The sequence below is a fragment of the Carassius gibelio genome, chromosome B17, assembly GCF_023724105.1.
Source record: "Carassius gibelio isolate Cgi1373 ecotype wild population from Czech Republic chromosome B17, carGib1.2-hapl.c, whole genome shotgun sequence".
In the NCBI taxonomy this organism is placed as follows: Eukaryota; Metazoa; Chordata; class Actinopteri; order Cypriniformes; family Cyprinidae; genus Carassius; species Carassius gibelio.
The window spans coordinates 23,735,412-23,749,003 of record NC_068412.1 but is presented as its reverse complement, the minus strand read 5'-3'; the positions used below and the strand labels follow the sequence as shown (position 1 = coordinate 23,749,003).

General features: G+C 34.7%; 2 protein-coding genes across 2 annotated transcripts; one reads left to right on the top strand and one right to left on the bottom strand.

Annotated features, from left to right (window-relative positions):
• The first annotated feature begins 4,943 nt into the window (after positions 1–4,943).
• LOC127976184 (NF-kappa-B inhibitor alpha) lies at positions 4,944–7,421 on the top strand. Its single transcript, XM_052580441.1, has 6 exons — positions 4,944–5,211; positions 5,941–6,046; positions 6,155–6,362; positions 6,454–6,542; positions 6,633–6,899; positions 6,993–7,421. Exons 1-6 carry the CDS (start codon positions 4,991–4,993, stop codon positions 7,026–7,028), a joined length of 927 nt encoding a protein of 308 aa, XP_052436401.1. The 5' UTR covers positions 4,944–4,990; the 3' UTR covers positions 7,029–7,421.
• A 1,507-nt stretch (positions 7,422–8,928) lies between these two features.
• LOC127976186 (proteasome subunit alpha type-6) lies at positions 8,929–12,976 on the bottom strand. Its single transcript, XM_052580444.1, has 7 exons — positions 12,808–12,976; positions 12,250–12,344; positions 11,992–12,073; positions 11,706–11,861; positions 9,961–10,139; positions 9,771–9,865; positions 8,929–9,129 (listed from the first exon to the last, which is right to left on the bottom strand). Exons 1-7 carry the CDS (start codon positions 12,881–12,883, stop codon positions 9,072–9,074), a joined length of 741 nt encoding a protein of 246 aa, XP_052436404.1. The 5' UTR covers positions 12,884–12,976; the 3' UTR covers positions 8,929–9,071.
• Between the last annotated feature and the right edge of the window lie 616 nt (positions 12,977–13,592).

The following is a 13,592-nucleotide window of genomic DNA, read 5'->3' as shown; positions in this document are numbered from 1 at the left end:
GATAGATAGATAGATAGATTTTAAATAAATAGATAAAACAAACAAAACGAACCTAAGCATTTAAAGTATGTGGAAAGTTCAACAAATAAAGAGTATTTAGCACTAGTTTATATTTTTGCCTTCTCAATGTACCAAATATGGTCATTTCGATAATATTCGATAATAAATAGAAAATAAGTCATAAATCGATTATTCTTGACTGGCAGCAAATTACTAATACTGACCTGTTCTGGGCTTCAAGTGCAGGTCAGTTTCATGTGTAAATACCAAAGACTGAATAGTAGATATTTTTATCTTAACGTAGTTGAGTGTTAAACTGCTTGTATCTGTTAGCCCCATTATAATCATCATTCAGAATAATGTGCTAAAGGACATCAATATCGATTGAACATTTAGCAGACACAGATATTCACATGGATTTATTGTAACGTACAGGGAAGGGAGTGAGAGACAGCAGCACGAAAATAATATGATTCACAGCCATTTACACTTATTAGAATTAGTATTAGAATTTTGCATTAAACATATTGTACTAATTTGAAATTTAGCCACTTTAGAAAATGTTTTAATTTACAGCCAAAAGGTTTTGATCAGTAACATTTTAATGCCTAGGGGTAAAAATATGTCCTTTTAAGAATACTGCTCCAGTGACAAGCTGTTGTACCTCAAAAGGCCCCTTTTTTTCTGTGTGGCCTGGCTGAGTGTGAGATTTCCTGGCCTGAAATTGCGTCCCACTGTCTAGTTTTGAAGAAACTAAAAAATGCATGGTCACTGTGGTGTCTGTAAATGCACCGAAGGAACAGGTTTGTCCATCAGAGGGCGCTAATGTGTGGAAAATCCCTCACAGATTACGTCTGCGCCAGATAAACGTTGTTATGCTACTAAATATTTTCAGTGGATAAGCTGCTTATTTTATTTTACTTTTGCGTCACTATTTTACAGAAAACTTCACAAATTCCATGAGTTTTCACGTTTCTGTTGCGTCTACAAGACATTGTGTCTGCATGCATAAAAGCATCTGCTAAATGAACAAATGTAATTTGCAAAAAACTCTTGTCACTGTATTCAGTTCTAGAACTGAATTGTCTCACTAGACAAAAAAGGGGAAATACCACATACTACACTACATGCATATGCTTTGTCCGGGCAACATTTGCATTTGAGGGAGAGAGAAACCTATAAGTGAAGTATGCAGGGAATGCACTGGCCCTTTAAAATCAATAGTCTCTACAGCATAAAGGTTACAAAACTACTCAAAACCATTGCATAACTTGTTGGACTGCTGCTCCCTTTCAGGTGAGATTGGTGTGGAATCCCATTCCATTCATACTGTTTAATCAGTTTGAGCTTCAGGATTCCCCCTGTTGTAAAATCTCCTCTTCTTGAAACTGGGAAAACTGTGATGACTTGTTTAAAAGCCCTTTGCAGTGACACACACTGCAGAATCCCCATTCACACCTCTGGGACTTTAAACGTCATGTCTGGTGATGGAGAGATGGGGGAAACCTGAAGGTAAAAGGTTAGTGATTTACCCTATTTTCATGTTTAAAAAATGTCATTAATGTCAAATATAAATAAGAAAATGTAAGTGACACTAGAGGACTCTGGAAGAAAATGGAAATTCCAGTGGTGTTTGGAGAGGGTGGGTCACATGTCCTAAACCTTCAGTGTCATTCAGTGTGAGTCAGCAGGTGGTGTGTCAGAACATGCCATTTCATGTGAGCAAGTTTCATATAAAATTAAATTGTGTTTACACATTAATCATATGATATGATATTAATTAATTTTTATAACAAATTACTGAAAAAGTCACCATCATATATCAAAGGACACCGGGTGACTTGTTTAATCAGGTTCTGGAAATATTATTTTTTTTTACAGGAATTTACATATATTACCATTCAAAAGTCCCTTGTAGTCACCAAGCCTGCATTTATTTGATAGAATATACATTAATATAGTGAAATACTATTATTAAAATAACTATTTGAATATATATTAAAATGTAATTTGTTCCTGTGATGCATATCTGGATTTTCAGTGTCACACGATCCGTGTTGAAAACTGCTGAGCTGCTTAATATTTTTTATGGAAACTGTGGTACACTTTTGACGTTTTTTGATGCATAGGAAGATAAAAAGAAAAGCATTATAATTAATATATATTATTTGTCACATTATAAATGTATTTACTGTCACCTTTCAATTTAATGCTTGCTGAATAAAACTATTTATTTCTTTTAAAAAAAAATGTCTGACTAAAATACCAAATAAATATATCAATATTTAACATTTTAAAATATATATTAATATATACAAATATTGTAATCACACAAGAGGTTTGTATCTTGTATCTAGCCTATATTAAATACTGCAGCACTGCATAAAAACAAAAGTGCAACAATTAAAGACAAATGCATATGCATATGAAACATATAGGTATAATTCATTCCTTCACCTTCGTCCTGTTCCAAGGAAGTCCATATGGCTTCCATGGAAAAGAAACAGTTAGATTCAGCAAAATGTTCACACAACTCTTTTCAAATGTACTGAAAGTGAATGCTGAGTGACGCCATCAAGCTCTAAAAAATGATAACAAGCATCATAAATGCACCAGAATATTTCAAGCTTTCTGAAGCCATGTGATTGCTATTACAAGGAAATTATTGAAATATAAGTCACTCTTCATCCATCATCAAAGGATTATATTAAAATATGGTCACATGTTACACAAAAACCCAATGATTCATTGTGGGTGAATTATTCCTTAAGCATAGAATCCAGAAATGTTATTGTTTTATTTGACATGGCAACAATGCTACATATTATGAAGTGTATGAGATGGTACGTGATGAGTCAGTGATCATGTTTAAATGTGATGGATGGGGTCTTGTTCCTAATGTTCAGCGTCTGAACTCAGAGGAAGTGTGTGTGTTTCTGCTGTTGTCAGAACTGCCTCAGCAAAGAGTCTCCCACCAAACATTCCCACTCAACATGCTGATCACAGCCTTCGTCAGCTATCAGTGTAAGATCCCAGAGCTGGACAGGACGTCCTATCCACACTGATCACATGATACCGGAAAGGAACATTTTCAGAGTTTCCAGTATTTGATCAGGTTAAATGAGTTGGGACTTCCTGATAGCACTGCAAAGCAATTGCATTGTGTCGATTTGTAAGTCACTTCCCTACTTTTCCACTCATCATCATCTTATCTTACTTGAATTAATTCATCAGAGACCAGTTACTGAACCTGTTTCTAGGTCACAGTGATATAAGTTTACAGTAGTAGAAGCATTCCCTCCTGGGAGTTCGCTTTCTGTTGTGCTTGTGCACAATGTGCATTGCAAATGTAGTTGCGTTTTAGTGGAACACCCTCTGCCCTCGGGGTTGGTTACTGTTACTATGGAAGTTGTGTTTGAGGACAGACTGTCTTGGATTGTACACATGCGTCTTGAGCAAAAACGACGCATTCTCTGCTTCCTTTGTGTGAATGCCTTTGTGGGCAAATGCTGACTGCAGAAATACACACACAGGAGTTTCCCAATCTTCTCATTATGAGGAAGCACTACTATGTTGGCACCATACTTTACATTAATGTACATTAAATTACTATATTAAAGATAAAAAAAACTAATGCTAGGAAATTCATTTACATTTTTACATTTTAGATTTTGAATTTTTAATAATAATAATAATAATAATAATAATAATAATAATTTAAAAAAATACAAAAATAAAATAAAATACAAAAAGTACAAAAAGTCAGCCCAACCTTGACTTCCTGGACTTCACATTAATGTACATTAAGTTACTATATATATATATATATATATATATATATATATATATATATATATATATATATATATATCAAAATCACTTATGGATCCATGTGTATATATCTGTTTGAAATGAAACATATTTTACATATTCAATTATTTTTATATTATAAATTATATGTACCACCATATTTTAAGAATTATTTACTTTTGTTTTGTTCACGTGTTCCGAAGTCAGAATTATAAACCATCTGAAATCTATGTTTGATATCTTTCTTCAAACATTATTTAAAAACTACATAATTACTAAATTTGCTAAGTTTTCATTTTAGAATTAATATTAATAATTATTATATAGTTTAATAAAATAGTTTTTAATTAAAATTATAAATGTAATTGTTAAAATATAGAATGATAAAAGTAATTTTAAATGGTACAAATGTAAAAAGATTTTAAAGGTTGCAATATCTGAATCATAGACACCATTTGAAATCTATATGCATGATTTGATATCTTTTCAAATAAAATAATAGTTTTTTTTTTACCTTTATTAAAAAAATTAATTATAAAATTAATAAAATTATAATATAATTTTACAATTATATTAGTAATAATTACTATAATTAGATATTTTAATAATATAATTTAATAATTAGATTTTTAAATGATTAAAAATATAATTACAAAATATTATTAGTATAAATATTTTAGGGTTTTTAATATTATACATTATATGCATCATCATATTTTATGCATTATTTTGTTCCAATTATGCAATATCAGAATTATGGAAACCATTTGAAATCTGTATGCATGATTCAATATCTTTCAGCAAAAATTCTGAGATGTTTGAACATGGGATTTTTTTGCAAACCACTGAAGTACACTTTGAGATGTTGTGCACTAAATATTTTCTTTCCTGACACACAATGTTTATTTTTTATTTCTTTTTTTATTTCTTTTTTTAGCCGGCCCCTGCTGGATTCTGGAATATTTTGCAAGTGGAAAAGAGAGGCTTTCAGTACTGATCTGATAGTGTGTTTAATGATCAGAGAAAATTTCCCCAAACTCCTAGCTGCAGAAACAATTCAGACGTCAATCACACTGGAAATCCCCCACCCTCACTCAAGCTCCACCCCTTTTCTCTGTCTCTTTTAACTGTGCTCAAACTCTCACAGTTCACAAGAGCTACACAGACTTCTGACATAAACATGGAGCTTTACCGAGGCAGCAACACCAACCAAATGGATTATAACGAGGATGGCCGCGGTCCAAAATCTGGGAAAGTGCTTGCGAGCATCGACGACCGTTTAGACAGCGGTTTGGATTCGCTTAAAGAGGAAGAATGCACGGACGTGGAGTCTGCTTTCGAGCGTTTGAAAGTGGACGGGGACGAGCCGTGGAAGAAAGAACTCACCGAAGACGGAGACACGTAAGTGCACTGAGGTTTATAAAACAGTATTATTATGCAGCTCATGCAAAGCGTTTACGTGCATCTGATTTTTTAAAGGGATACATATGATGTATAATGCATGAAAAATAAACAATTCTTAAGTTGCGGAGAACTATTTATTTAGACCCTATTGTTGTTGTTTGTTGTTGTTATCAAGTTAATAATGTAATGCAAAAAGCCATTCGTCACAGTTATTTTAATCATAGACTAAAAAAAAAAACTTTTAGTTTTGTAAAAAAAAAAAAAAATTGTTTAATTTTATTTAGCTATTTATATATTCGTTTTTTAAGTACTTATTGCACTGCAAAAATAAATAAATAATAATAATCTTCAAAGGTTATGAATGTTCTTGAGCACATTTAAAGTCCTGCTCATTCCATTCACAAATCGTAATGCGCATGCGCAGGCGCCCTACAGTCATAATGGGCTTTATGTAAACAGAAACGCTTCATCAGTACGGACTGTTCTCTGGCACCGCGTTAATATGGGCGGGGCTTCTGCAGGTCTCTGGCCTGGCGTCAATGTGGGCGGGGCCTCTCGAGCTCGGAAAGTCCCGGGCTGCGCGCCAGACAGTCAGACGCGCGAGAGCTGCGCATGTCCCTTCTAGGAAAAATACAGTTCTCTGCACACCAAGAAAAAAATGTTGTTTCATAAATACAAATGTTTTACAGTTGCATAACTATGTTGTTCCTTTTTTTTTTTTTAAAGGTATCTACATCTTGCCGTCATTCACGAGGCCACAGAGGCTGCAATACAAATGATTAATTTGTCCTATGGTGACCCTTTCCTCAACATACAAAACAACCAGAGACAGGTACATCAAGACTAGTTTCACAAACGTGCATATAATAACAATATTACCTCTTTATTAGTTATATTTATGACTATTTAACACATACTAAACCAACTCCTCTCATTTCAGACTGCATTGCATTTGGCCGTCGTCACAGAGCAGCCGCTTATAGTGGAGCAGTTACTGAAATCTGGCTGTGATGCATCTCTGGTGGATGACAGTGGAAATACAGCCCTCCATATCGCCTGCAGGAAAGGTTCTCTGGCCTGCTTCAGCCTCCTAACGCAGGGCTGTCCGCAGCAACTCCCAGCCATCCTCCAGACACCAAACTATAACGGTAAGATGGTGTGTTTTTCATGTGTGTTTACTTGCCATGATCAGCTATCTGGACATTATTGATCTGATTTGAATCTCATTTTACTCTCCAGGTCAGAAATGCATACACATGGTCGCCATCCAAGGCTACCTGTCGCTGCTAGAAAGCCTCATCCAGCTTGGTGCAGACATTAATGCACAGGTAAAAATGAGTTTTTCTTATTTATTTATTTTTTGTATCTTAGCTGCATTGTGAAACTAAATGGCTAAAAATACTTGTTTTTGTCTTTAGGAGCAGTGTAATGGACGTACTGCTCTCCACTTAGCAGTTGACCTCCAGAACTTTGAGCTGGTTAAACTTCTAATCAACAAAGGCGCTGATGTTCACAGCTTCACATACGGCGGTCACATGCCTTATCACCTGACCTATGGCCGAGCCAACACAGACATCCGAAAAGTCCTTTATGAGCTCACGGCGCCACACCTAAGGGAACTTCCGGATAGTGAGTCAGAAGATAGCGACGGGGATTATGAAGACCAATGTATATCTGATGATGATGTAAGCATTCATTTTCTGGTGTTCATTTGAGTATTTTCAAATAATAAGCAAGTTTATGCAGTTCTAATGTCTTCTTTTTTTCTTGTTTCACAGGTTTATGATGATATTAAAATGATGGGGCAAGTGTAAGAAGGACTCCTGGTGAATGGAGAAAGAGATTGATATTCTCACTCATGGATCCAGGAGCAAGTCCGCACAGGAGCTCGCAGGGTCTCTGATGGCTCACGGCTCATTAGCGGCGCAAGTACAAGACAGATGGAAAAGGAGGCCCGGAAACGAAGGGTGTATTAGAGCAACACTGGAGAGAGGCCGACTAAAGCACACCGTCGGCTCTCGATGATGGACTGTACTGTCGGCTGAAATTAACAGCTGTGTTTCTGTTGTACTGTGATGTAAAATATTGTTCATATAGACAGATTTATTTTTATATTAATGTGTACATAAATATATATATAAAAGATTGAAACTTTTGGTTTGTTTTGTGGAAAGATATAACATTTTAAATTAAAACCTTCAACTCAACTTTGTGTCCTTCCTTGGAAATGCGTGAGAACCGTTCTACAAGAGAAACGAGGAAGTTAAATATCGGTTTATGTCACTGAGGAGAAGTGTTTTTTTTTTTACAGTTTTCCGTCAGCCGAGTTCACTGGAATTTCCTGACCAGGAAGGGCCATTCAGATTAAATTGGCAACGTTGAAAGTTCCCCGATTTCCTGAATTCCCAAAATAAGAAACATTGTGGAATTGCACAATGCTGGTTTATGAAGAATTCATGAGGATGGTAGATTAGTCAACAGTTTACCCACAGGGAACTTTTTGCCATTTGCATTCCTAGAAAGTGCTGCCAACATTAAAGATCTTGGAAAAGGGTGTAGCATGTTATTTGAACATTATCTACAACTTGAGCTTGATCTTGAGCTAATATTAACACAGAACCTAAATTTCCTCATCCTTCATTAGCATGGTTTAAATCTTCCATTTAAAATCACATTTAAACCAACAAAGAGAAGTGAAACTCATTGAAAATTTCCTCAAGCTTTCATATTCACAAGTCATGCAGTTCAACTCACTGTCACACTTTGCTTTCATCTTGCCCTTTACAGTAAAGCGGAGTCGAGAAGTTTATGTGGTTTTCTTGATTTGAATACAAACCTGAGATCTCTAAAGGGAATCCACCTTCATCTTAACCCTGCTTATTTCCAAACTTAAATCCGGACTGCATGCTTTTTGATTCTGAGATACCGTTGTGCATCTTCAGTCCCTGAGACACCTCTTGAAAAGTTCCATGCAAATGATGTAGTCATAGCGCTCGCTTTCCGAGCCCTGAGGAGTCGGGCTAGGACACGTAGGGCCCTTGACAGCTGTAATGGCAGGAGAATACTTATATGATTCAGCCAGATCCGAGAAATGACAACAGGCCGGCTATCTGGAAAATCCGACTTTTTTTTGAAGTGCCGCAGCACTTACAGCTATGCAAATGCTATGTCTGGAGGGGTTTCTTAAGTGAGAGTTTAGGAAATGCTATTTACATAGAGTGTGAGAAAAGCAGACAAATGCTTCCCATAAATGAAGGAGATTGTGAGACCCTTCCTGATGGTTGAAAAGATAAGTTACTGATAATTTATTGGCGCCAATTGAAATGTATTGGAAAAAGCAGGAAACGGATTCATGCAGCATAGAAGTTGATAATCTGCAAAATAATATGGTGACTCATAAATTCAAGTTTAAGTTTAACTTAAATGTTAAAATTGTATTTAAATGTATTTAAAGGGCTTTTAAAGAGATACACACACAAATATACTTAAAAGTTAAGATATTGAAAAAGTGAAAGACATTAAGTTAATAAAGATAATGGTATTGATGTAAAATTAAAAATAATTATTGAGAATAAAGTAATATTGAAGAGCCAACACTTTCTTATAATGCAATTTGTAAATAAATAAATAATTACATGTACACAAAAATACCAGAGAGAGAAGCATTTTAAATCTGACTTGCTTAAAAAAAAAGAAAAAGAAAGAATTAAACAGTTTTCCAAAACATTTTTTTTTATTATACTGTTGCAAGAAAAAGCTACATAAACAGCAAAAAACATCAGTTGACCTGAATATTGATGACATGATTGTAATTCTCAGACTTTTTTTGTCACATGGGTAGTCTCGTGCAGATCTTCTCAATCCCGTTCGGTAAGGGCCATGAGGTGGGTGTCGATTTCCGACTCGGACAAAATTCTGAAAAACAGATATATACATAAATGGACCTCAGAAATGTACTCAATCATTTTACACAACAAATGACAACAGAAAGTTACACGACCTAGTGGTTTGGAACACAGACTACTGTTGAAAAGTTTGGGGTTTGGAAGAGTTTTTTCTAAATGTTTTTGAAGGAAGTATCTTATGATCACTAATTTTAAAATGGTATTTCTGTGATCACTCCAGGCTTCAGTGTCACATGATCGTTCAGAAATCATTTCAATATGCTAATTTGGTACTTATAAAACATTCCCTTATTATTATTATCAATGTTGAAAACCTTTGTGCTGCTTAATATTTTTTCTGAAACCATTTTTCTTATTAATAAAAAGATTAATAACAGCATTCAAATATTTTACAAGATATAAATACCTTTACTGTCACTTATGATCAATTTAATTTGCCCTTGCTCATAAATTTCCAAAAGTTGAACCTCTACTGTAGATGGTTTGAAAGTGCAGAGCTAGTAGTATTAGTAACTGTGCGTGTGCCTAGTGGGGATTTTTTTCCGTTTGTAAAGAATGGTTTGGTGGTTGACATACAGCAGGACATATGTAAATGCTATGTAGTGATATGAAAATATTACATCCTGTTCTATTTGAAACATACAAACACACCTGAACTTGGGCTCTTCTGTGGTAACAACCCCGATCTCCAGCTCTGAAGGCTTGAAGTCGATGGCCAGAACGGTAGACAGGCAACTTATTGCAGTCTGTGTAGGTGAAAAGTGCACACAAAAGAACTCAATGTAGGAGGATACAACCACAACTAAGGGTATTCATTCCATTTGGGGTGAATGTATCATACCTCTACTGTTTGGTCAAAGGTCCAATCCCACTTCTTCTTCACTTTCTTTTCCAGGAAGCTGGTGGCTTCTGTTTGTTTCACCCCTGCAGCAGTGGCCTTGAAGCCGCAGTAGTAACCTGCAGGATCGCATTTATAGACCTGCGGCCCCAGCTCCTCATCCACGCCAACCACAATCATACCTGACAGATTAGAACAACGCACAATATTGACAAGCATGCCTTTACATTGATGCCACATACACATGTAACAATAACTACCCTTAATATGGAATTCTGATATGTACAGAATGATCTACTACTATGTCTTTTCTTATTAGTAATGCAGTATTATAATGTGTGCATCATTTTTGCATGCCTAAAATACATGGATTTCATACTAAATGTCCACATACACAACTGGAGAACACAATGTAATGTTTTAGACTTGATATTAGATATGAACAACAACTAGCCTCAAGTAACACATTTTATTATTATTATTATAAATGCTAAAAACATTTGTGCTGCTTAATATTTTTTGTGGAAACCATGTTATCTTTTTTTAGAATTCTTTGATGAATAGAAAGATCAAAGAATACTTATTTGAAAGAAATCTTTTGTAATATTCTTAATGTCTTTACTGTCACTCTTGATCAATTTAATGCATCCTTGCTGAATGAAATGACAAACAAAAAAATAAATCAAACATTTGCACGGTAGTGCATGTAGATAGTCTAAAAGTACTAACCGTACTAACCTAGTACTTTTTACAGTTTACGGAGTATGGTTTGGTGGTTTACACACAGTACATATACAAATACATGTACGTAAATGCGATGTAATGTTATGCAAATGTTATATCACACATTGCAAGGTGTTGGACTCGATATTACATACTATCTATTTATAGGCTTATTATTCATTGGGCTATTAAAACCTTATGTGTTTGGAAGATTATCTCTCTGAGGTCTCATGATAACATTTGAACAATACTACACTTTAAATATTTACTGTTGCATAACCAGGTTGTTTCACAAGCTACAGTATTTACAGTATTGCATAATATGTAGTTAATGAATTGAAACAGCTGACTTGAGCTGAATATTTACATTTTCTTCCATTTATGCATTTTTCAAGCTTGACCCTGTTACTGAACTAACCTGAACCAACGCTGAACTAAATTGAGCTAAAACAATGATTGTCATCTGAAGAGCTGAATCAAATTCATTCACCTTTACAATGTCACCATTCACCATTCAACTAAACTGAATTAACAGAGAACTAACTTTAAACTGAATATTAATACTAGTTGTAGAACTGCTTATGAAATACATTCAGTTCAGCTGTAATTCAGGAACTTGGATTAGCTGCTATAAAACTAAAATGAATAAACACTGAACTATATTCAGCTGAAACTTTTTTTTTTTTTTTAGCTAAATCAAATTCATTCATAGTTGATGAACTTTGGAACATGAATAGTCATTGAACTGACCTGAATCAACATTGACTCGCAGAATATTGATACTACTTATAGCTAAATAAAAATAAAAATAATAATTGATTAACTCTGCCACCTTGATATATTTACCAAAACTGAGATAAATTATAACTCTTTTCTTCTGTGTAGCTGCGATGAGCTGAAATTTAATTAATTCTTTTGACATTTTCAAGATATTTTCCTATTTATTTCTGTGTAGCTGTACAATGTGTACAAATAAATGTGACTTGATTCCATTGGTACCATCCTGAATTAGACTGTATACTTACAGCAGCCCAGTGGCCTCATCTCTGCGTTCTGTGTGTACACCTGTGAGATGTCTGCAATGCGCTTGCACAGCATGTCTACTGGGATCTCATAACCGTATTTATACTTCCAGTTAGCAGCTTCGTATCGCGCCCTCTGCACCTGCGACCTGCTGTCAGCTTCACAGAGAAACATAATACATCACATGTGGTGTAAAATAATCCAGAGATTTACATTTCACCACGCAAAAGAGCCGAATGAGATATTCTAAAATTCACTTAAGCTGGACATTTGCTGAGATGAGTTTACCTGTCATGCCAGACATCACACAGCCAATGTTTTCTGTTATTCTGAATAAATGAGTGACAGTGGACTCATCAAGAAGCTTATCCTGGGTATTATAAAGAGAAAAACGTAATAAGAGCATGCAGAGACATTGCTCATACAACTGCCATCGAGCCACCAAAACATTTTTTCCATAGGTGATATGGAACAGGTTGCAGTTAAATTGCAATAGTTAAATTGAAATCAAACTGAGTTTATATTAAACAGCAAAAACGAACTTACTGGGACTTTCTTTTGAGTAATAACAACTGCACAGTCATTCCCTCGAACAGCTACTGATGTAAGACCTCCCTGATTAATGGCCTTGAATGCATATTCTGTGGAAAATAAAATGAATATGTTAACTATGATCATAAATTGTTCAAAAAAATATAACGTTACACATACACACACACACACACACATATACACGAGCTGCTCAAGTGAAACGCGAACAAAACTGAATAAAACTGCATGCATGCATATAATATTAATAATTATAAACATGAAACCGAAACCGCTTTTATCATGTTATAAACAATGAATTCAGATGGATCTGTCGTGTAACCTAAAACTGAAAATTACGAGAACAAATGAATGAGTCAAAACGCTAATTTTATCAAAATATTTCGCTCGTGCTTTTTTTTTGTTACATTTTGCATCTTTTTTAATCACATTAATGTTTAATGCTGCAATAAACACATAAGTCTGAGCAAGACAAAGTGCAGAATGGTCCTGGTGCAAAATGACTGGGCATTTATTCTTTCGGTTTATTAAAGACACACTTTCATCGATACGCACCGACTTGATAGAGTCTCCCCTCAGGAGAAAAGATGGTGATGTGTCGATCAAACCCCGCGCTCGAGCCTCGGGACATAATGCGAAAGATTTACAGTTTAATATTACAGTTTGTAAACAGATCTAGCCACACAGCTCTGCTGTACACAGGAAATGATAACACCGGCTCAAGCATTCATATCCGGGTGAGACGGCATGACGCGTCGCACTCAAATGGTTAAACGGGCCAAGAAGTTACCAAGAACAGTTTTATTTGGGATATAGTTTATGTTTGTATAATACGAACATGTTCATTGCATTATGTTTTAGTATGTAGTGTAAAAATGTATTGTGTAATAGTAATACACAATGCATATATTTCATTAAGTAATTAATTCTTATTCTGATTATTTACATAGAAAATTAGTGTTAATTAACTGAATAAATTGAAGTATTTGAGGCAAATGATTTTTATGGTAAGGTAAAAATGTCTAAATACAAATATTGCTCCTCAATGAAGTAGTTAATTTCTGTCAAAACAAGCATTTGTGCTATGATCTTTGGTCCAAAGAAGAAACTCCCAATTTGTGCTGCTAACTAGCAATAATTCATGTAAATGAGTGTTTGATGTGGGCAAGGTAAACAGGTGTTTCAGAATTCAAGTGTTGTACATATTTTGTTTCCACGACTAGAATAAGTAAAGAGCAGCAAATATATGTTTTATTAATATTTATAATTTACCTAATGAAAAATGCCTTAAAACACAGTGCATATTGTCAGTTAAAATCTACCTTTATAATAAAACAGAG

What these genes read in the sequence shown, in the direction of transcription:
- LOC127976186 (XM_052580444.1), bottom strand. Translation starts at nt 12,883, where the DNA reads ATGTCCCGAGGCTCGAGCGCGGGGTTTGATCGACACATCACCATCTTT. An exon ending in GATGAGGCCACTGGGCTGCT is followed by an intron (nt 10,140 to 11,705) that starts GTAAGTATACAG and finishes CTAATCTGTCAG; the next exon opens with GTATGATTGTGGTTGGCGTG. An exon ending in CCTTTGACCAAACAGTAGAG is followed by an intron (nt 9,866 to 9,960) that starts GTATGATACATT and finishes TCACCTACACAG; the next exon opens with ACTGCAATAAGTTGCCTGTC.
- LOC127976184 (XM_052580441.1), top strand. Translation starts at nt 4,991, where the DNA reads ATGGAGCTTTACCGAGGCAGCAACACCAACCAAATGGATTATAACGAG. An exon ending in TACAAAACAACCAGAGACAG is followed by an intron (nt 6,047 to 6,154) that starts GTACATCAAGAC and finishes CTCTCATTTCAG; the next exon opens with ACTGCATTGCATTTGGCCGT. An exon ending in AATGTATATCTGATGATGAT is followed by an intron (nt 6,900 to 6,992) that starts GTAAGCATTCAT and finishes CTTGTTTCACAG; the next exon opens with GTTTATGATGATATTAAAAT.